The 23,487-nt window shown below is 42.3% G+C and overlaps 1 protein-coding gene and 1 long non-coding RNA gene across 13 annotated transcripts in view; one reads left to right on the top strand and one right to left on the bottom strand.

The window, feature by feature from the left end:
- The window catches only part of LOC113988355, a 166,443-nt gene that overhangs the window by 71,173 nt on the left and 71,783 nt on the right, over positions 1-23,487 (bottom strand). For 8 of the 11 annotated variants that reach the window (XR_005564861.1, XR_005564856.1, XR_005564858.1 and 5 more), the window contains exon 1: positions 46-5,529. This is a non-coding gene — a long non-coding RNA (uncharacterized LOC113988355). Of the gene's footprint in view, positions 1-45; positions 5,530-12,228; positions 12,327-23,487 lie in introns of those variants that run through there. The other 3 variants (XR_005564864.1, XR_003540876.2, XR_005564859.1) reach the window with 3 other exon arrangements.
- On the top strand, positions 12,123-16,791 carry SLITRK2 (SLIT and NTRK like family member 2). 2 transcript variants are annotated; one of them, XM_027721841.2, is made up of 2 exons: positions 12,123-12,211; positions 13,194-16,791. In XM_027721841.2, the coding sequence occupies exon 2, from the start codon at positions 13,237-13,239 to the stop codon at positions 15,808-15,810; it is 2,574 nt and encodes an 857-aa protein (XP_027577642.1). In that variant the 5' UTR covers positions 12,123-12,211; positions 13,194-13,236; the 3' UTR covers positions 15,811-16,791. The 2 variants fall into 2 exon arrangements, with proteins under 2 accessions (XP_027577642.1, XP_027577641.1); XM_027721840.2 differs by lacking the exon at positions 12,123-12,211 and adding an exon at positions 12,496-12,719.

Below are 23,487 nucleotides of genomic sequence, written 5' to 3'. Positions count from 1 at the left end.
AGAAGAAAGTTATAAGACTGACTCCAACCAACAGTTTTCTCCTACCTCAAACCTTTCATGGTCTTCCACAAGGAGACTGTCTTTGCTGGAACTCTTAGGTTTTGAGAGCCTTCTTTAGGGGCACAGAAGTGATTTTTCTGCTGGTACACGAGCAGGTCACTTAAATATTGTTACTATAACAATACAAGAAGCATGTTTTCATGCAGCCAAAGACAATCTTCCAGAGAGAGTTGAAAAGGAGAATATTTACCTTTCTGAATCAATAGTAGGGTCAACAGCAGCTGCGTAACAGGAACCTGAAAAAAAGAACTGGTTGCTGAAACTTCCACCCCCACCAAAGAGTTTTTGAATGGTCATGTCCTAAACTATTCCTTCCTTCATTTTCCAAAGATAATGTAGCCAACTGAAAAAAAAAAATAAATTCCATTTAGTGCCTAAGTCTGAATAATGTTAGCACTCAGTTAAACAAAAATAAAGATTAGCTCATATTAATATAGAGTAAGTTCTGATGCCTAAATTTTAACACAATGTGCCAGCACTATGCTTATTTTTGTTTAAAATGAGAATTAGAATCTGTCTATCAAAAAGGTTTTTAATAAACTCAAAAGTACATGATATTTTTCCTATAAAGAGAAAAGTGGTCATCACCAACAGAGATGAAAGTAATTAAAAAGATTCTTAAAAATAGGGGAAAAAAATACAGAAAACAAATTCAGTTAATTCTTCTTTTCAGGATCTAATTAACCTTCAAAACTGAGTCTCCAGCCTTTCCCATGTGTTTCAATGCAACGGAGATTGTCCCTTGCTACAAACTGTAGGTCTGATTTAATGGAGTTTTGGTTGAGGATAAAGACAGAAAAGTCAGTCTGTGGTACCCTCTCTTCAGACTGAAAAGTGTCCAATTCCAAAGGCGAATGCACTCAGCTCAGTCATCCCAATTAAAGTGTCAGCTGCTATTCAGCATAAGCAAAGATAGCACAAAGAATTCAAAAGAATCGGCCATTGCAGCATATTTACAAAGGCAGCACAGCAATTGATATTGGTCAGGGACAGCAAAGGAAAACACATGTTATTTAAACAAACAGATGTCCATACTTACATGTATATATTTACCCATACAGAGCTCACACACACGCATATATATTACAAAACAAAATTTTTAAAAAAAAAGAGTAAAAACCCTTTGCTCTCTCTAGGTCATCCTCTTGAATCCTTGCATGAAAGTAAGTGGAGCTACAGCTGAGGCTGTAATATCTGGATGTTGCAATGGGATCTTCTTGCTGCAACTAAAAAGTGCTAAAAATAAATAAATTTTCAATGATGTTTTTTTTTTCACAAGTGTCTACAACAACTCATCTAGTATGCACAGCACACTTAAACCCTGGTCTTACACTGATGTCAGCCTGCCCAAATCCCTCATGGCTCTGGAGGAATTCCTGTGCTAGATGAGGATCCATCCTGATGCCGACCGGGTCATACCCTGCAGTGGTGCCTGGCACAGATCTGCTGACATCTCTGGAGGTTCTGCATCAGTGCTCATGGCACTCTGCTACATTCAGGTCAAATCACCTGAAATGCTCCAGCTTCCCTGTTTCCCAAATGCCTACCAGTTACTATATTTTTTTATCAGAAAGACTGGAAGTGACAGAGAGAGTTCCCTGCCAAAGGTTATCTCCAAGCTCATCATGTGTGTCCTTCTGCTGCCACATCCAATAAATCGTTGACACCGTCTGTTCCAGGCAGGCTTCCCTGGGACTGGTTTCGTGGGGCCAGCATGAATTTCTGCAGGCTCCTGCAATAGGGAGGACAAGCTGGGCTGGCACCACAGCTCTGTGTGGACACGGCCAGCCTTCAAATGCTTGTGAAATGATCTTCCAAAGTTCAGCTTTCAGCTGCTACTGTTGTTTCCAAGAACAAAAGAGACACAGGCAACTGGGCTCCGCTCAGCAAGAACAAAGCTCACCCAGAGCATTGGGCATCTCCCCAAAGTCCTCTCTACTGGCTTGAAACGTCCCAGAGAAAGGCCAGGGGTGTACTGCTCCTCTCAGACTCCTAGAAGAGCACCTATATTGGTGCTGGGACCACTGAAGGGACCACCCCAGGGGATTTGGGTTAGGTGGATGTTCTGGTTCACACAGAAGGAGCTTCAGCCACTTCTGATGACCCCACAGGGATCAAAATTACAGGGGAGGCTGCTGTGTAGTGAGGTGGTAATTTCTGGCTCCTCTTATTTGAGAGCAAATTCACTTCCAAAAGTTTAACACAAGGCATTCATAAAGTCCTTCTTAAGCCCTTGAAGATCCACCTCAATTTCCTGTGCAATAGCTGGTGTGGGTTTACAATAAATAGGAATAAAATGCTACACGGCCCATGCTCTTGTAACTGGCACAGTGATGGACTGTGCATCCTTTTAAATATTTGTGAAGTCAGATGACCCAGGCAAGCAGCAACAGGATGACACCCCAGAGCATAATTATTTTATAGCTTCTATTTATTTTTTGGAATATCAAAATTTATGACAATCACTAAAGCAGATTGATTAAACCCCAAGCATATACACACCATGATAGAGAAATTGTTTTGCTGTCATTCTTAGGAATCATCTATTTGAAAAGTACATGGCAATATCAAAGAGCTCTCTATTGATTAAACTTTGAAAATAAAATTGCGCCACTTATCATATGCTGTTTGCAAAAATGCCAATCATTATAATACTCACATAAGCATATACTGCATCTTCCCCCTGAACTCGTTAAATTTATTACTGAAACTCTATCCTGAGCTGCCTACATATGGAAAAAATATCATTCAGATAACACATTAACATTTATAACCAGTATTTAAAGCTGTGCACGGTGCCATCGCAAATGATGAGGGTCTTGTCAGCATTTCCAGTATAAGACATATTTCAGGGAATAGAGGGAGGGAGGGAGTGGCAACAACTATTTTAAATTACATCAACAAGAAGCCTGACATCCAAGTTGTCAATCTAATTGTACCTATCTTTCAGAGATAGGTGCATCTTCCATGTCCACGTTCACTTTAAAGAATTCTCAATACATCATTGTAAACTACCTGGCAAGGGCTGTCATTCTGCTTGTGCATACAGCATCCCACACAATTATAATTCTAGATCTAAACCTTCATATTACAAAGGCTCTCAAGGTATGGAACAAAAATTATACGACCCCCTTCTCACAGCTATGCTTGCACTCTACAGAAGAAGGAAAGAGATAAGCAAAACAGCTAACAATACAACAATGAGGCTGGTCCATGACTCATGTTATCAGATGTTCCTGCAGTGTCAAAATACCAATAATACTGAGTACAAATTTTAATATCAGAAAGGGTAAAAAATAACAACTAAAAATCTGGTTTTGCAGGGAGAAATTTGTAGGTGCAATGCACCTGCCTCAAGCCCAGTTCTTCTACAGGTACAGAGTAAGCTGTGGTTTGCAAAATGAGACCTGTGTAGCTGTTGATGTCAAAGTATTCTGCTAAAAGACAATATATTTAAGATATTTGTATCATTAAAAATATAATTATCAAAAGTAAAAAAGTAGTTGTCATAAGGCAAGAAAGGCTTCAGAAAGATACAACATCTCTAAAAAGGAAAGTACTGAAATACTTATATGTGACATGATCTGGACCATCGGTCAGTTCATAAGTAAATAGCCATAAAGGAATGATCTCCTCCCTATTTAATTCCAAGTGCATCAGTAGCACCAGCTAGAAATAATAAAACCAAACACTTCTATCTGCAAAAGGAACAATATTTCTAGTCAGAAATCTCAAATGCTAACCAGTGCAGTGGTTGCAAAGCAAAAACACAGGAGCAAATGTGTGTTCAAATGGGTTTTCCAGGTTCCAAGCCAGAGCTGATTACCAAGGCTGACTGAGCTGTCCTCTTCTCCTCCCAGCTTTACTTGCTGCTCAGTCACAAAGTGGACATAAAAATCTCCTGCTGTGCAAAGGCTTTTATTGCTTTACAGGAAGCAGACTGATAGAGGGTAAAAGAAGAGGCCATGTAAAGGACGGGCAGTTATTCAAAAATTATATGCTTTGGAATGGAAAGAAATGCCACAAGTGTTATGGAATGCATTAAGACACTTCATATTGAGGCCAAATATTCATGCCCTCTTGCCATAGCTGTTCCACCTCACATGGAATCTCATGGACTAGAAAGACACCACACAAGGAACAAGATCCCTCTGTGTAACAGTCAGGCACACACTTATCCTCTGAGTACTCACCAGGTTCAGGTGTTCCCTGGCCTACCCTGGCATATAGGCTAGAAGGGAGATAACTAAATATCTTCAGCATCCTAGACCACAATGACAACAATATAAAGCAGAAGTCATACTAGATGCTCAGGATCTGTGTGTGTTTCTGTGTAACTCCCTGGAGTAGAAGTCAGCTGGAATCCTGGCCCCATGAAGTCAAAGGGAGATTAGTCAGTGGCTGAAGTCTAGGTCAGGATTTTATGTATGTTTGTATTGTGCTTTGTGCAATAACAACTCAGGGAGCTACTTGAGATGCCAAATAAATTCTAAGGTTTCTGTGGAGTTTGAAATACTTTATTCTAGGTGATTCTCCCCAACATATTAATGCAAGCACCATTCTCATAAGTTCTAATTGTCTCATCAATTTCTTTTCATGCCACTTGGAGTCGTACATCACGCTTCAAAGTCAGCATCTGTACTACCAACCTCCACAAAGAGAAATATTATAGGGTATTTTTCAGGTAAATGATTACTGCTCAGAGACAGCAAAGTTTCTGGCTAGAGTGATGTGGAAAAGACTGCAGGAGAGCAGGAAATATTTTTCTTTAGTCAAAAAATGAAGTCTTTAATTGTCAGAGACTTGACTTTTCTATTCTTGGAAAAACAAAACAGAAACTATTTCTTCCTAAAAGCTAATCACTGTGGGGGTTTTTGTGGTTTTTTTTGGGTTTTTTTGGTTTTTTTCCCTGATTTATTATACCCCCATTTCAGAGGTAAGCTGGTTGCTTTTTCAGTGTAATCTCTTCTTTCCTATTGACTCAAGGTGGCTTCTTGGCCTGCACTGTGCTGAGTGAGTAGCCATAAACTGGCTTCACCTCTGACACCAGAAATCACCATCTTGGGCCCACAAGTTCTTTTGCACCTACATGACTTTACAGGGTGAAGTTATCACACTGAGCCTATGCAGAAACCTTGGAACAGCCCTGCAAACAATGTTATCTGATCTGAAGTGAAAACATTTTCAGTGGGCTCCTCCAATCCATTATTACTCAGTATTGCAGGAGCAACTCGTCCCCCTCCCTGCTCCTGGCAGTCACTTGGGTGAGCAGTCAAACCACAGATTTTCAGTTTTGAGCCAAACTCTGATGTGGATTTTTCTGAGAGACAGCAGTGGGTAAGTGTGATGGGTGGACTTTGGCTGGATGTCAGGTACCCACCAAGCTGCTCTACCACTGCCCCCCTCAGCAGGATGGGATGGGGCAGAGGAGAGCAATTAAGATGGAAAAAAACCTTAATGGGTCAAGATAACGGCAGTTTAATAAAGCAAAAGCAAAGGTCACATGTGTAAGCAAAGGAAAACAAAAGACTTCTTCTCAGCAGGAGTTGTCCAGCCAATTCCAGGGAAGTAGGTCTTCACTAGCAGTTGCTCCAGAAAACAAACATCCCAGTAACAAATGTCCTTTCTCTTAGTTTTTATCACTGAGCAGACATCATATGGTCTGGAATACCCTTTTGGCCAGTTGGGAGCAGCTGTCCTGGCTTTGTGCTCTCCCAAGACCTTGCTCCTCCCCAGCCTATTGGTGAGGAGGGAATGTTGGAGAGACAGCCTTGATGCTGTGGGAACAAAACACTGATGCTGTAGCCAAAACACTGGTGTGTCATCAAACCCCTTCTAGGTGCAAATACCCAGCACAGCACTAGAAGGGCTGCACTGGGGAAAATGAATTCCATCTTAGCCAGACTCAATGCAATGAGGCCAGGCTGAAGCCTTTCAGCTGGTTGGGGCAATTCTCAGTCACTTACTTCCACTGAAGAAGTGGGAAAATAACACCTCTAGTAGCACCTGCTTTCATCAGTCCTGGTTCAAAATTTTTATGAAGGGAGGGGACCTTGACTCACAGCCAGACATGCACACACACCATCAAATTCCTGTTAGAAACCAGGTGGAAAACACAAAAGTCAATGACAGTCCAACATTTTTCTTCAGTCGGCGACTGTTCATAAATATCTCATGGAATGAATTTAGTGGAAAGATCTTTTGTGAACACATGGATTCGTAAAAAATGCTGGTTTTTTTCTACTCATCTCATTTTTTTCTGGAGCAAAACCCGAGCTATGTGACCTCTGTGCAGAATGCCAACTCAATGACACGGCTCTCACTCTGCATGTGGAATATGAAACGCTCACCGTGAACTGCTCAAAAATAATCCTCAGGCCATGATTATTCATAGAAATTATTTGGTGAGTAATTTCAATTAAATAAATTCAAGGAATCAAGAAAAATAGGCTAAACTAATAGAATGCATTATTTATGATGAATAATTCATTTGAAGGAACTTTCTCCCACTGTTGCAGAAAGCCAGCTCAAGGCATAGGGCACTGAAGTCTCACTTAAGCCCTGTTTTGAGGTCTTAATTGGGGGCTTTCATGATGAATCATTCTAGACTGGCCTTCTGCCCAGGACTGAATTTCACCCATTGCTCCTGCTCCTCACATATTGCTGGATATGTCATTAGCGCAGTGGGATTTGTGTTCTTTCAACATGACTGCCATAAAAATAATGATATGGAGAGATTTCATTATGTTTCTTTTACTACTAATAAATAAAGGGAAGAAAGCTCTCACACATCAACTCACCAGACTTTCAACAGTGAATATTCACCATACCCATACATCAACTGCATTATGCAAATATGAGCCAGACGTCCATTGAAGTAAAGCAAGAAGACCCAATAATTTAAACAAGACTCTCTGAATCACTAAAAACACTTGTGTGCACTTGTGCTTGCATTATGGGACATTTCCAGTTAAAAACATTCACAGGATGTAACACATAGATTATGACTCTGAGGAAATCTGAAAAATTGCACTTATAAATGGTAGTGGTAGATATTACTCTAGACATTCAGGCATTTGGAATGCAATAAATGATAAATCCATTGTTGTTTTAAAGAGAGAAAAAAACCCAAACCAAAAATCCAGGCTTTTTTTTTTGTCCTTATGCTCAGAAATGCCAGCACAGAATATCTATCATCAGAAAGATTCATCTCGTTGTTCCTATCAGAGAAAAAGACCTATTGACACGATGAAATAAAGCACTTCCAAAAATATTTAAACCACTCAGTAAAACATAAGTGCAGGCTTTGAAGTTAAACATTTGTTCAGGGATCTGATCCAAATCCCACTGAAATCAGTAGGAGTCCTTCCATTGACACCAAAGGGCTTTGGATCAGACATACTACTTTGCTGAATAGGATGAAGACATCCATAAATATCAACTGTCTTGTAGTACTTTGCTGGGTCCTGTGATAAAAGGTGTGAGTGTGGAAGGGGAATGGAGATTTATTTTTCTATATAAGAAAGAAAAATAATTAGGCTAAATCTAAAATAATGTTCAGTCTTAATTACATAGTCATGAGTCTGTCAGTGTCCCCAAAACACAGGTTACCTGGAGTGCTTTCTGACACACAGCTTCTCTATCATATTTCCTGCTGAAACCAATATTAGTGCTATTATAACACACAAAATTCTCTTCTTTAGACAGTTAGGATTAATGGTACAAAACACCAGAAACTGATAGTTCTACTGCTGTGGTTCGTACCACCAGTGTAGAATCACACTGTGCTGTTACAAAACGGATTATCCCAGATATACTGAAACAAATTATGATAAAGTCTCTTTGCAAAAAATTATGTTGCAGTGAGATAATGGGTCTCAAAACTGCTTCCTAGGAGGAAGCAGAAACTGAGGGAAGAGTTAGAAAGCCTGTTGATTTTAAGTCATAGTTCATTAAATTTTTTTAGTTATACAGTCGGTAATCATGATGTGTCAGTAAACAGTATTCTGAAGTAGGCCAGTTCTCCATATGCTTAAATGGTTGGGAGAAATGAAGCTAAAAAATTCATCTGGAAAACAAAGAAATTTGTTACAGTTGATGGCAAAGGCAATTACTGATTGCCAGCAAAAGGCAACTCAGCAGGCACCACATACTCTGGAGTGTCTCTGTGCCCACAGACTGGCTCATCCACCAGCTCCCCTTCCACACAGACTTCACCACAAACATGTCCCTCCTCTGGCTCTCTCGGGCACACATTGCTCCAGTTTGCTGTTGCTGGGCAGGGGTGAGCAGGGATGGAGCCAGGGCCATGGTGGGCAGAGCCTGCCAGCTCCTCCCTCCCTGTCCTGTGTGCTCACACTCCTTCACTCATCCCCTGCTCACCCCTTGCCCAAAGAAAGTGAAAGCCAGAGACTCCTCTTTCATCCTGTCCTTTACAGCACACTTCCCAGTGCTGCTGGATGAGATAAAACCTTGGATTACAAGTAACAATTATTTTGCATACTGCTCACTGCTAAATCTGGAAACCGTTTATTACCTTAACAATTACTTTTAAGTGAGGCTTAAAAATATCCCACTTTACAGTACAGGAAAGATCCCAGAAATGTACATAGTTATGGGGGGAGAACGTCTCCAGCTCCAAATAGGCACATATACACAGAGGCATACAGAGAAAGCAAGAACACAGGCTACTTTTTGAAGAGCAGTGATGATTGTCTCAGAACCCTAAAACCTGACAGAGAGGAGGCACCTCACATGCAGTTCCTACAGAAGAAGGAACACATTAGATCACTATATACCTAAATTTACAAATTCCCATTATTTTACAACATCAGTCATGATGTTTTGTTCACAGAAATAAACATTGGCATCTATTTATGCTATATGAATAAACTCTTCTTTACTTGTTTAGCAGTATCCAGGCTATGTTAATAGTTTCTAATGATCAATAAAATTAAATCCTTCCCTCCATCAAATTCACAAAGTTTTTTGCTTCCTTTCTTGTTGTCTTCTTTTCTTAATTCCCTGAGACTTTGTGGATATATTTGTTCCTTCTTCATTTATATACAGAGAAACAAAACCAGATAAACTGAAAGATAAAGATGTATAAGTGTTTAGCATCCACCCGCAAACACAATGTGGAGAAAGAAAATTATCCCCACACTTCCAGACTTTTTCTGTTTCTTGATATTTACTCTCCCAGAAGGACAACAGCATGATGTGCACTAGGCAGGAAGGGTAATGATCTGTGCCAAATTTTATGTGCTTGTGCTTCGTGCCATGGTCTGGTTTTTTCTTTCCCTTGCCAGCAGATCAATAAAGTTGTGACTTCAGGACCATGCAAGAGCCAAGAGCTGCTCGGTGTCTGTAGCAGCACAGGACTAACAGACTACTTGAAGTGGGATAAGGCTGGTATCAGGCAAGTATTCAGTTCATACTTGCTCTGCAGCAGTCTGGAAGTGTCCCATGGGAATCAGGTATGGGATAATTAAGGGCTCTTAAGCCAGCAGACAAGGATATTACAAGGATAAACATTTCAAACTGAAGGTAGATAGATGCAGAGTTGTAGAGGAAGCACAATTTTTTACACTGGGAGATGAAACCTATTGGAACAATTTACCAAACATTATGGCAGATTTTCACCATAGGCAATTGCTAAAATATGCAGGGATATGTTATTGGGTTTCAGTTTTTTTGTTTTTCTCTTCCTTCTTCCTGTGAGTATGATCTAGTTTAATTTCAATTTAGCTGATGGCCTGGGTTATGCAAGACCCCAAAGCCACGATGGTTCTATTAAGCCTCAAAATCTGTGAGTCTGTACTCAGTCTTCATAACTGCATAGAATGAGGGAATGCAGCAAAGTGTTTGGTAAAAAGGAAAGCTTCACAATGCTTATAAATCAGGCATAACAGAGTTTCCCCAAACCCTCATGGGCTGCTGTATTAACCTGCCTCCTGGTCTTCCGTTCCTGGAAGCTCCCAGACATTCACAGCCTGAAAACATTCCTGCATTCAACATGCAAAATAAAAAGGCAGTAAAACAGGTGGAGGAACAAAGCTGTTCCTTTATACTCTGTTTTTAATTGAAGGGATTATAAAACACTTCAGGCATGCTGAGAAATCATGACTTTGTTCCTAAATAAAAAGCTGTAGCTATTATTTTTTTTAAACCCTTGTTCCTCCTCCTACAACAGTGGTTATTATATGCATGCATTTGCAGTGTAATAGAATCAGTATCATCTCTGTGTCTTATTACTGTTGCAATCCCCTAACATGCTGTTCCTTCCATCCCACATGAATCTGGTAATTACTGCTGAGCCATGCCATGCGTACACTTTCCCTTCCAAGGCAGCATCAGCAGTTACCACAAACACAATTCCTACGTACTAGTAAACACCAGCAAGTGGGACAGTACATGTTGCCTCATAAGCCAATTCCAGGGCATGATCCTTGCTCTCCAGAAAGCTGCACGTGACTGAAGACTCATGGACATGAAACAAATGTACACCGTGAGATGAGGGGAAAATGCACTGGACTTACTTCTGCCTTCATTTTTGCTGTGTGTTGGAGTGAGCCCTGTGAGTGCTGGCAACACTGTGCAGGGCTGCTCAGGCAGGTTACAGGAACGTGTGTGTGCCTCTGTGCATGTGTCAGTGTGGGCAGCTGTGTGTGAACATGCTACTTTCAGAAAGAGATAAAACAAAAAAATCAACCTAGGTCTACTTTTACCTCCTCTTTTTAGGCTCATGCCCCCAGCCTGTGTCAGAAAAAGCTGAAAATAGGATTGGTTACATCCTGTAACTAGTCCAATTTTGCTCCCCAAACACCATATCCTACTGTTTAAAGCTGAAAACAAGCAAAAAAATCTCACAGAATAGTAATCTGGCTGCTGGTGTATTAGTGTTGTAAAACCACAGATCTGCCACAAACATCTTTCCTGATCTTAGCAATTTGTGCTCCTGAATTCAGCTGGATAAAGAGTGTTAGAATGGAGCAGCTCTGAGTGCATTTCAGAATCCCAATCCTCTTGAAATTCACGCAGCACCACAGCAAAAGCATGCTCCAATGTGGGATGCTCCTGCTCTTTCCACAAGCTCTCCAAATTTTAGATAGGAAAACTGCAACTGCTCCAATCCCAAATGCAAACTCCAACACTATTCCTGCCCAGGAGCATTGCAAAGGCATCTGTGCTGGCTGCTGCAGGATGTTACCTTTTCCAATCTCAAGAAGAGAGATAAGAACAGACAGCACATTTCTGCTGCTCCTAAAATGTAGGCTCTGATACGTAATGGCTAAAGAACACCACGAGATGACAGTGCCACTTTTGCCAAGTCCAACACTCTTTTGGCAGTAAACCTTTACATTCTCAAGACTAAGTAAAGTGCATATAGTTCCCGATAAGAATCTGTCAATAATGCACCCTGCCATATTAGAGCTTTAAAAATTCATTGTGGAGTGTCTTTTGCTTTTTTTCCCCAGTGTGAACCCAAAGTTTTACCTTTCAGATAGAAATCAAGAGCAGCCAGCCTTTCCCATCAGATCTGTGCCCGGGGCATGGGGCTTAAGCAAAGTCCCAATAACCCACATCCACCATTCTGTTCTTTATAAAGGAAGCCAAACGCTACACCACAATATTGCAATGGGGCAATGAGACTAATCCAGCCAGTGGGAATGATGGCGTTAGATGTGCTCTTGGCTGCTCAGCACTCGGGGAAGCATTCCAGAGAGTGTAGGGATTCAGGCATGAGACTGCCGTTGCCTGCCAGCCCGGCTTGGTGGAAGGTGTTGAACTTCCCTGAACGTGTAGAAAACACCAACGCTCTGGGCAGAGCTCGGCACGGCAGTTTGGGAAGGGGGCTGCTGCAGCCGGAGCGGGGGATCGATGCTGATGCCAGATCGGGGATTTGCAGCACCGCTGCTGCGAGAGCCAGATTGTGCGTGTGTGGGGTGTGCGCGTGTGTGATGTGTGGGGTGCGCGTGTGTCTGTGCGGGGTGTGCGTGTGTCTGTGTGGGATACGCGTGTGTGCGGTGAATGTGTGTGCGGGGCGGGAGCGCTCGCCGGCTGGCTTGTGCCGAAGAAGCTGCTTGACTTGCTCTCTGGTTTTGAGGGCACGGATTTAGGGACCCGGGGCTAAAAAATTCTCCGGACCCAGGTAAATCCGCTCGTTACCTTATTCCCCTTCCCGGCTCCGAGTGCCCGCGCTGTCCTGCAGGTGCTGTCAGAGCGCTCCCGCGATGCGCAGCCGAGCCGGGAGCGGAGCCGGCTGCGAGAGCCGCGAAGGGAGGGGGGGGACGGGGACAGAGGATGGAGGGGGGGTGGGCTGGGAAAAACGTGTCCCCCCCGCCCCCGGCTGACGTCAGCGCGGCTCCGCGCGGGGCACCCGCAAAAGCGCCGCGCCCGCCGCGCCCCGCGCAGAGCCCGCGCTGAGCCCGCGCTCCCGCAGCGGCGCCGCCGCCGCCTCGGCCCCCGCCCGGCCCAACTTCCCGCCGGGACGGGACGGGACTGGACGGGACTGGACGGGAACGGCGGCGCCCCGCTGGGCTCCTCCTGAGGCGCTGTGCGGGCGATGCCTCTCGCCGCCGGGCTCCTGGCTCCCGGGGCGCGGCGGCTCTCGGCGGCGGCCCCTGCCCCCGCTGCCCGCTCGGGCGCCCCGAGAGCAGGTACGAGCGCGAGGGGCGCGGGCCGGGGTCTCCCTGCGGCGGGGAGCGGCTTAGGGAGGGTTTCCCGGCGTTTGTTTTCCCAGCCCCAGTTTAAGATGCTGGCGGTGACCGGGAGCAGGGCAGCCGGGATCGGGACGGGCAGCGGGAACGGGATCGCGGTGCCAGCGGGAGGCGGCGGAGAGGTCGGGCGGGGAGCGCAGCGCCGGGACCCCGGTTTTCGGGGAGCTCCCCGACGGGGCTTCCCCCATAGTAGCTCCGCAGGCGCTTTCCGAGAGCAGAAGGAAGGGAGGAGGAGGGGGGATTCCAGAGGACTTTGCAAGTCGCTGCCTTGCAGCTCTCCTTCCAGCGCCCCGTCAACCTTCCGACCTGCTTCGCCCTCCCCGAGCTGCCTCTGCCTCCCCCTCCCGGAGCTGCCTCTGGTCCCGGCCGTTTTCACTGGGGATTTCTTCTTTCTCTCCTTACCTGTCTCAAAAGGTTTGACTGTAGGTACCAAAGCGGGGATCGACGGCGCATAAAGATGCTGAAGGGTGTTTGGTTGCTCAGTTTGTTAACAGTGGCTGGGATCTCGCGGACAGAGAGTCGCAAACCTGCCAAAGACATTTGCAGCAAGAGCCGCTGCCCTTGTGAGGAGAAGGAGAACGTGCTGAACATTAATTGTGAAAACAAAGGATTTACAACCGTCAGCCTCCTCCTGCCGCCACCATCCAAGATCTACCAGCTGTTTCTCAATGGGAACGCGCTGACCCGCCTGTTCCCCAATGAGTTTGTCAACTACTCCAATGCCGTGACCCTCCACTTGGGCAACAACGACATGCAGGAGATCCGCACAGGGGCCTTCAGCGGCCTTCGCACCCTCAAGAGGCTGCACCTTAATAACAACAAGCTGGAAGTGCTGAAGGAAGACACGTTCCTGGGCTTGGAGAGCCTGGAGTACCTACAGGCTGATTACAATTACATCAGTGCCATTGAAGCGGGGGCATTCAGCAAGCTAAACAAGCTCAAGGTGCTGATTCTCAATGACAACCTCCTGCTGTCCCTGCCCAGCAATGTCTTCCGCTTTGTGCTCCTCACTCACCTGGACCTGCGGGGGAACCGGCTGAAGATGATGCCTTTTGCTGGTGTGCTGGAGCACATTGGAGGCATCATGGAAATCCAGCTGGAGGAAAACCCCTGGAACTGCACCTGCGACTTGCTGCCACTCAAGGCCTGGCTAGACACCATCACCGTGTTTGTGGGCGAAATAGTCTGCGAAACCCCCTTCAGGCTTCATGGAAAAGATGTGACCCAGCTCACCAGGCAAGATCTCTGCCCTAGGAAAAGCTCCAGCGATTCGAACCAGAGAGAAAAACATCCTGTCCTCTCAGACCCGCACATCTCCAGGCTATCGCCCACAGCCAACTCTGCCATGAATCCCACCAGAGCCCCAAAAGCCAGCCGGCCACCCAAAACCAGGAACCGCCCCACCCCCCGTGTCTCTGTGTCCAAGGACAGGCAAATATTCGGACCTATCATGGTTTACCAGACAAAGTCTCCAGTGCCCATCACCTGCCCGGCTGGCTGCATCTGTACGTCACAGAGCTCAGACAATGGCTTAAATGTCAACTGCCAAGAGAAAAAGATAAGTAACATCTCCGATCTCCACCCCAGGCCAACCAGTCCAAAGAAACTTTACCTTACCAGTAACTATCTGCAAGTCATTTATAGAACCGATCTCACAGAGTACAGCTCTCTGGATTTGCTACATCTAGGAAATAACAGAATTGCAGTGATACAAGAAGGTGCCTTTACAAACCTCACAAGTTTACGTAGACTTTATCTTAATGGCAACTACCTTGAGATCCTGTACCGGTCTATGTTCGAAGGGCTGCACAGCCTGCAATATCTCTACCTAGAGTACAATGTCATTAAGGAGATCCTGCCACGCACATTTGATGCTCTGAGTAATCTTCATCTGTTGTTTCTCAACAACAACCTGCTCAGATCCTTGCCTGACAATGTCTTTGGCGGCACTTCCCTCACCAGACTCAACCTTAGAAACAATCATTTCTCACACCTGCCTGTGAGAGGAGTCTTGGACCAGCTCTCAGCTCTAATTCAGATAGACCTCCAGGAGAACCCTTGGGACTGCACATGTGACATCCTGGGGCTGAGGAACTGGATAGAGAAAGTCACTGACCAGAACAACCAGCAGTCAAATCCCCCCGTAGTTATCAATGAAGTCATATGTGAGTCTCCCACCAAGCACTCTGGAGAGCATCTGAAATTCCTGAGCAAAGAAGCCATCTGCCCAGAGAACCCCAACCTGTTAGATTCTTCTCTCCTCTCCATGAACCAGAACACAGATATACCCCATCTCCTCGGTGTCTCACCCAGCTCCTACCCAGAATTACATACTGAAGTTCCACTGTCTGTCTTAATTTTAGGATTGCTGGTTGTGTTTATTTTATCAGTTTGTTTTGGGGCAGGCCTGTTTGTCTTCGTCCTTAAGCGCCGGAAGGGGGTGCAAAGCATGCCCAGCAGCGCCAACAACGTAGATATAAGTTCCTTTCAGCTCCAGTATGGGTCTTACAACACTGAGACCCACGACAAAACTGAAGGACACGTTTATAACTACATTCCCCCTCCCGTTGGACAGATGTGCCAAAACCCAATTTACATGCAAAAGGAAGGGGATCCAGTTGCCTATTACAGGAATCTCCATGAGTTTAGCTATAGCAGTCTTGACCACAAAAAGGAAGACCCCACCAGTCTTGCATTTACCATCAGTGCAGCTGAATTGCTGGAAAAGCAATCCTCGCCGAGGGAACCAGAGCTTCTGTATCAAAATATTGCAGAAAGGGTCAAGGAACTGCCGGCTGGAGGATTAGTTCATTATAACTTTTGTACCTTACCCAAAAGGCAGTTTGCCCCTTCATATGAATCAAGACGCCAAAACCAGGACAGGATAAATAAAACTGTTTTATATGGAACTCCCAGGAAATATTTTGCAGAACAGTCTAAACCCGAGCATCCTTTACTCCAAGGAAAGCTACAAACAGAACCAGACTACCTCGAAGTTCTGGAAAAACAAACTGCAATCAGTCAGCTGTGAGGGGGGAGGTGGGAGACAAAGGAAATTTTTTAAATGAGCTCAGCATCACATTTCATTGAGTCTGAACTCAGTGCTGATATCATCTGTCGCATTCCCAACATTTCCACTTTTTTAAATCAGAGAGGGAGAGAGAAAAGGAACCCTTGCAGCATAGCAGGGATATGGTGTTGCTTTTGCAACGTTCTCTTTAAGTTATTTCTCTCTCCTTTTGACCCTTCTGTAGGAACTGTCACTTAAAATGTACCTTTCTGTAATAGATCTTGCATAATTCTTTTTGATTTTGAAGGAAATGAGGAAGGGGGTCTTTGGGTTTTTTGTTGTTTTTCTTTTCTTTTAATTTCAAAGTGGAAACTTAATGTATTATGTAGAAGATCTCCAAAGGTCTTTTTTCCTGGACTATGACTTCCTTTTGTAAATAATAATATACGGTACTGCTATTTCAATTACCAACTATAGCCACTGGGCGTCACTTTTTTGTGTTAAAGTGCCTTTGCACTTTAAGTACATTATTACTTAATTGTTGCTCTTAGCTTTGATAAATTGAACCTATTTTAATGTGTTGTATTTTTGAAATTAAAAAAAAAATTGTAAAATAGATCTATATGTCAGCTGCATTAAATCAGAAGGTTTGATTTATAGGAAAGCTGCCCTTCTTTAAATGACTCTAGTTCTAGGACCTTACAGACTCAAATGTAAATTATTGGGATATTTTTTCCTTCTAGGTTTGTTTAGAGTGATTCACTGAAACCAACTGAGAGGATTTAGCAATGGACTAGAGGTTATCAAGCGCCTCTGCTGGGAATAACAGCTCATTAATAAAAGATGTTTAACACAATGTCATAGTGAACTGAACAATTAATGTCCTTCTTAATACCTTGCATTGCAGTTCTAACACAGTAATGTTCAGTGGCTTAAGATTATTTTCATACTTAACAGAACATTACTCATAATATTTTATGCATTAAATTAGGTATTTTTATACATTTTGTGACAGAGTTTATATTTGTAACTTTTTGGACTGAAATTAATATGTCCTCTTCCTGCCAGATACATATTTTTTTTCATAAGCAGGGACACCAGCAGGGGTCATCCCACACCTCATTAAATTTATTAACATACAGGCAAATGAACCAATGTCAAAGGTAAAATTTGAACCTGCGTTTCTGGATTCCTCCAAATCAAGGTAGCCAAAATCAGTATGTACATCACACTAACTTTCAGTGGTCTGAATTATGTCTAGTTTTCAGTCTCTAAAGCAAAAGTAATACTGCAATAATTCTAATCTGCTAGAGAAAACTACCATTAAGTTCATGATCTTAAATTTTGTAAAATGTTTTAACCGAATTCCATTCTCAGCATTGGTTTTCTTAAGCCCATCAGTGAACAAATGCCATGAGTCTTCTCCTTTCCCATTAACTCAGGCCTGTTTTGCTTCAAGCTTTATGTTATCACCTCCAATTTACATTTCCTTCCTGGAGAATATTGAAACCATTTTTATTAACAAGTACACAGTCAAACTTTATTAAGGCTTATTAGCTTCTAAATAATTTTTAGATGCAAACATGATTGTGCGATTTAAACAAACAGCCCTTATTTACAACAAAAACAGTTTTGTTTTGTCTATTCTAAATCCTTATGCAACTGGGATGGTGATCTGCATATAAAGTAGGCCAGGCTTTTCAATTCCTTATTAAAGCAATTGATGGAGTCTGAAAGAAGCACACTGTTTCCTTTTCATAAATAGGTTACTGCACATAATAATCCTTTATTATCATGCGGAGATTGAAGTGGCCTCTGCTGACTGATTTTTAGAGCTTTACTATAGTTAATAACACAGTATCTACAACTCAGAGAAATTTTCAGCAATAGCATTTAAGCTATAAATAACTACAATCAATGTTGTTCTAATCAGGACTTTGCCAAAAGGAAGTTGCTTTATATTTAAGAGCTGAAGAGGCTTTGCATGTGTATTGCCAGATATCTGAGTCATTCAGCAAACTGTCTTCTAATGATTTATGTGACATTTGGGTACATTAATATGCTAACATGTCAATTCTTTATGTTTAGAGTCCATAGCATCTATGGCTGTTCGTTAGATCAGGTTTAAAGCTGAAGTGCTACAACGAGCTACTGAAGAATCAGTCTCCAAAATGGTCTCACTTCAAGAAGGAGGCGAAATGGTATCACTTTAGTTGAACTTGGAACATTTGACTGGAATAGCATCCGTCTTTGAGCAAGGTACTTGCTTGAAAGCTTCCAGTACTGACTGTCTTACTATGGCTCCTTTCCCTGGGCAATTAAAAGCATTTATTACTGAAACACTAAGAAAAGTATTATTTTAAAGTAATTGACTCTTTCCAGGTATGATTTTAGTATTGTCTGCAAAACAAGTACCATGTTACCTCTGGCAGCAGCTAGGGTACTATTATTTATTATTCTCCAGTGAACCAGAAGCAATTACAGGTTTTTTTACTCAGAAAAATGCAAATTTTTCCAACAGAAATGTTTTTAATTTTCTTGTGTTTGCAAACAACAGAGATGGGGAACTGACTCTTGTAGTAACTTTATATTGTTTGTTTTTACTACTGCAGTGTCAGACAACTTTCATGTTTGCCTTGGTAGCACAGCCATACTTTACAGAGGTTGCTATTGCTTTACATTTCCTTAGCTTTCCATGTGGACTTTATTTAAGGACTAGGTTTTATTTTGCATCACCAGTACCGGCTTAAAAATCATTATTGCTGTAGATCTTTTAGGTTTGTTTTTATACCCTTCAGCTGACATCTATTAAGCAATTCTTTTCAGAGAGTGTCCAGGTGAGAGAGAAGATTTTTTTTCAGTTACACTTAAAGAGATTTGTTTAACAGGGAAAATGTGTCGGCAGCTGCTGAATAGAAGGTCTCCACATTCCTTCAGCTGTGCAACCCTGGAATCTACTGCTTGTTAGGGGGAGAGCTGCTTGCCTGAGTACTGGCTTTATAATGAGTCTGAAAAAAATTTCTTTCATAGTTTGAAAAGTTGGACTGTGAAATTATGTAACCAGGTTAGCAAAGTATTTCTTCCCCCCTCAGGAAAATGGGATACGAATAGTTTTCTTTCTTCATAAGTTTTCTTTTGTGAAAGTGGACATAATGACCTTTACAGAAACAGTAACTGTGCAGACTAAAGCACTGTTGAAGCTATGCAGTTATCTCCAGTGAAAATAGGGGGAAGTACACTTCCAAAGCATAAATACGTTTTTTAAGGCACCTTTCTAGGTAAGCATTAAGTTTAGCAACATACTTCCTTTTTTCTCCCCACAAAACAAATGCCACTTTTTGCAGAAGTGTCTGTACTTTGTCTCTGGGTGCTCAAATCTGCTGCAGAGCCACTCCAAATGCCCACTGGTAGTCCTTGTTTCTGCAGTTTCTCTCTCCCATCAGACTCCATCATTTTTGAGCTCCAGCATTTGCTCAGTTCCTACCTCACCTCTATTATTGCTTCCCAAGCCCTCACCATGTAATGCCCCAGCTTTTCCACTTGTACCTGTCCCCTAAGCACTCCTTTCCTTCTCTAGCAAGTTCTGCAGGGCCTATTTCAGCCTTGAGCTGCTGTCCCTGCTCCACTGAGAGGCCAGTCCTCACCTCCTCTTCTGACACTGCTGAGTAGCCCAGTGTGAAATGAGACACCTGATCCCAGTGGTATTCCAGGTCTGCATAACTGACCCCTCTTCCACTGGTTGGGCAGAGAAGAGAAGCCTAAGATCCCACAGCATTTCCATGCAGGATTGCCTGTGTGCCAACCCTGGCCATGCCAGCAGCTTTTCTGAGCGAGAACAAGCGGATGAGCTCTCTGAAGCTACTGACATCACATCACACTTTGCTGTAATTTTGGCGAGTTCTCTTCAGCATGAGCTAATCTTGCCAAAATTAGCCACGAAAATTTTAAACTCAAACTGGTTGTGTAGCATCTCTGGAGTAAATAGCAAAAACCAGGCCATTCAAAGGTGATTTATTCCCCCTCAAAAATATATTGCGTGGATTGGGCTACAGATACGCCTGTTTTTTTCCAGGAATTGTAGAGAGGATAGATGATGAGCACTGATAATACTAATTCCCACACAGCTGTGGTCAGCCCAGCCTGATAATTTTCTAGCATACCCACATGCAATATATATGCTCTGCTGAGTATCTGCCCCTCTCTACCTCAAGACATTTCCATTCTGTCCATGAAAAATATTCCCTGTGGAGTTTATAGCCTGCTTCGGTCAAATGCACTGGCTTTTTATAACACCTTCTTGTGCTGGTAGAGAACTATATGATAGGCCTTAGTTTTGGGGTTTTTTTCGTCAGTACTTGAGTTTGTAAAATAAAAATTACACTTTTTGAAGTTAGAAACTGTAATTAATAGTGTCAAAATAAGGATCCCAACAAGTTAAATTGCCTAAATAAAAATCATATAGAATACTGAGCTTGTACAGGAATACAAATGCAATAATTTTAAACTGCTCATGAGTGAAATGAGATACTGGAAATGTTAATGAAACTTCTTAGGTTCTTAGAGGCTAATCATTGATACACTTTGTGATTTTTCATATTACTATTTTTGCAGACAATAAATGTCATTTAAGAGAGAGAGAAGAAAAAAAAAACAAAACTCTTTTCCCAAGACCTCCCCCAACTCCAAAAATAACAGATAAATTAACTTATACAGATGATGTGACACTTGTGGTGTATTTCCCCTCACTTTTTCGAAGCGTTCCACAGGAGAAGTACAAAAGTTATTCTTTTCTAAGAGGATCATTAAGTCTGTTTGGATTATTGATCTCATAGCTTTTCTGGGCACAAGGCCAAGCATTTTGACTAAGGTTTTTAATCCTAGCTAATGAGGGAGGTGGATTAATGAGAAGTTTTTTGTGGGTTTTTTGTGTTCTTAGAGGGTTAGTTGGATTTTTTTGAACCAGTAGATTGACATGTTTATTAATACAGATGAATAGATTGTTTTGAATGAGAGAAATGTTGGAGTGGCAATGGGAGATGCAGTCGTTCTAAACACCAAATAGACTCAAGAGTATGAGTGAAGTCTGAAAAACAAGGCACTATAAGAGTGGGTTTTTTTTCCCTGAAATCCTGAACAGAGAGGACACCCCTTTGAGTGCAGCAGCAGGTTTTGTTACATGCTGTTAACCATTTGGAGGGATAAAATTAGAGGCCAGATGCACTTTCATTAGCTTTAAGGATACACTGAAGCACTCAGAATTTGGTGCCCATCTCTGATTGTTACCCCATGTGTACACATCTACATTACCACTGGTTGTACACTGTGCTTGGAAAAAGTAAGCTAGGTGAACTTTGGAAGAGTAGAACTGATTGCAGTATTTCTGAATGTTTTTTTTTTTTTCTATTTTAAAAAATGCAATGAATTAACTGTTTGTGCACTTAATGCCATAGACTTTTAGCTTTTAGGGTCTGTTATACAAACTAACTTTTCAGCAAACTGTTCAGATGAATATTTGTAGCTACTTATAAAACAAGAGCAATGCAAATCATAGTGGCTGATCTTAAGAGGGAAGGTGGCACTACCATTTGGCAATCAAGGTGATGTAAATCCATATTTGCAGTATAACAGAAATTACAGCAGCACAACAAAGTGTCTGCAATATGACAATGTTGATTCTTTATGGTGACAGACCATCTATAGATTTGCATCCTGGCAACACAGATTCTTGGTACCTTCTCTTCTTGCCCTCTGTGTGCATTGCTCTCCAGAAGTGTTGGACACCAGTTACCTTCTGAGTAGGAGCCAGCACAGCCTTTTTAAGAATGTTGTCTGCACTGGAAAAAAGCACAACTAATGTATACAGGCCTGTTGCAGTTATCTCCTCTTGAGATAAAACTTATTTCCATACAAAAGCCTGGAAAAAAAATCCCCTTGAGATCACTGATAATATGGCAGAGTTTATTTTTAAACATCTTGATTTTAGTTCTAAGAGCCTCTCAACTGAGAGGCAAAGGAAGTGGAGTTAAGGCTGTTATTTCCCATGCTATAAACTTTTTTCCTTCTCTCCAGGGATTTGTTACAGATTTGGTACATTGGCATGAGTGACAATAATCTCATCAAATAAGGGCAATCCTATTGAACTCACTCACTTGTGAGTGGCAGAGGGGAGAGAAAAATGGTTATGTCCTCTTATTATCACTTAAAATGTCACTTGGGAGTTTTCCAGACTGAAGACTCATTCCCATAAATCTGAAGTCAGCATACTCCAAGTTCATACTCAAGTCACTAAGTATGAGATTTTCAATAATATTTGAGTGATGGGACATTTTGTCTATCACATCTCCTGCTCCTGAAAGGGTGAGGTTTTGCTTGGAATCTTTGGTTTATTCTGTCTCTTCCGAATTTTAATTCTTGATTATTCCTGACTGTATTCTTGCTATGGAAGGCAAATGGAATATGCTCAGCTAAATCTTTGTTTTTCCTTTATCTTATTTCACAAGTAACCAAATTCATCAAGTACCAGGCAGCTGAGACTCGAACAAGTCAGAACTTTCAGAAACTCAGTGATCCACTCAAGTGAACAAAGCTTTACCAAAGCTTTACTGCTCCCATCACATCTGCTGTGTTCTGCTGAGCTGTTGATTTTATTCAGATGTATTCCAACTTGAAACAACTACACACTAATAAGTATCTACGTAAAACCTTATAATATTCAGCTTACATGCTTACTTACAACAGAAAAAAGAGAGGGAGTTAGAGGTTGGGAAAAGCCTTTCAAATTTTCTGGGCTTTTTTTTTCTGAAGGTTTCAGAGGGATTTATTATGATTCCTAGTGAAGCAAATAGAATTCTAACAGTGTTGTGTAGGGGATTTTGTGCAAGATAGTGGGGAGCAGGGGAGGGGGAAGGGAGAAAAAATAGATTATAATTGTCTTAACTGTCAAGATGTTAAAAGGAGACTACCAGAAAGCTGAGGACTTCAGCTTATGACTCAAAGAGCTTACAAAAATGCCTATTTTTTTGTGGAACATGTAAAGGAAATGGTACACAGGCTGCTTTCCTAAAGGCTGAGGGAATTGGACAGGCAATTCCCTTGGAGAGCTGAGAAATCTCAGACTTAAAGTTAGAGCAGGTTTGCTGTGATTCCAACATAAAGCATGGTTCATGTGAAAAGACAATGATAATGGGGAAAATGCTTAATGCTATGGTTCACACTTTAATTAGTGGTACACTTTTTAGTTTGTGTTCTCTGATACTATATTTACCATTGCATCCAACTCATAAGCTACTTACTACAACTGAGTGGATAATTCTTATTTATTGATGTGGCCTTCTTTTCCGTAATGCAATGTTTACACATTCGTTTGATGGTGGCTTACGTTTTCCATGGCTTCTTTTCATTCTCCAAATAATGCATGGGAATAATTCCTAGCAGTAGAGTCCTAATGGATAATTCATAGGGAACGCCTAAAATTGAACCACCAAGGACTTTGTTTATATTATTGTATTTATTTATTTATTTGCTTAGAGAGGGAGGCAGTGGGCCTAGTTAAAAGCTCATTTGCTGGGAACTGAAAAATTAGTGTTCTCTATTTGGTTCTGCCAGTGCCCTTGCACAAGGCATACCTGTGTCCCCATGCTTTAATTTCTGCATCATTAAATAAGGAGGATGATACTTTCTACCTTAGTCTAGTGAGAT

The sequence above is a fragment of the Pipra filicauda genome, unplaced genomic scaffold, assembly GCF_003945595.2.
Source record: "Pipra filicauda isolate LSUMZ 115617 unplaced genomic scaffold, ASM394559v2 scaffold378_size695849_pilon, whole genome shotgun sequence".
NCBI lineage: Eukaryota > Metazoa > Chordata > Aves > Passeriformes > Pipridae > Pipra > Pipra filicauda.
Note: the sequence above shows the minus strand (reverse complement) of the source record. Positions and strands in the feature narration are given on the sequence as shown.

Excerpts from the sequence above, each read along its gene's own strand:
- SLITRK2 (XM_027721841.2), top strand. The coding sequence starts at position 13,237 with ATGCTGAAGGGTGTTTGGTTGCTCAGTTTGTTAACAGTGGCTGGGATC.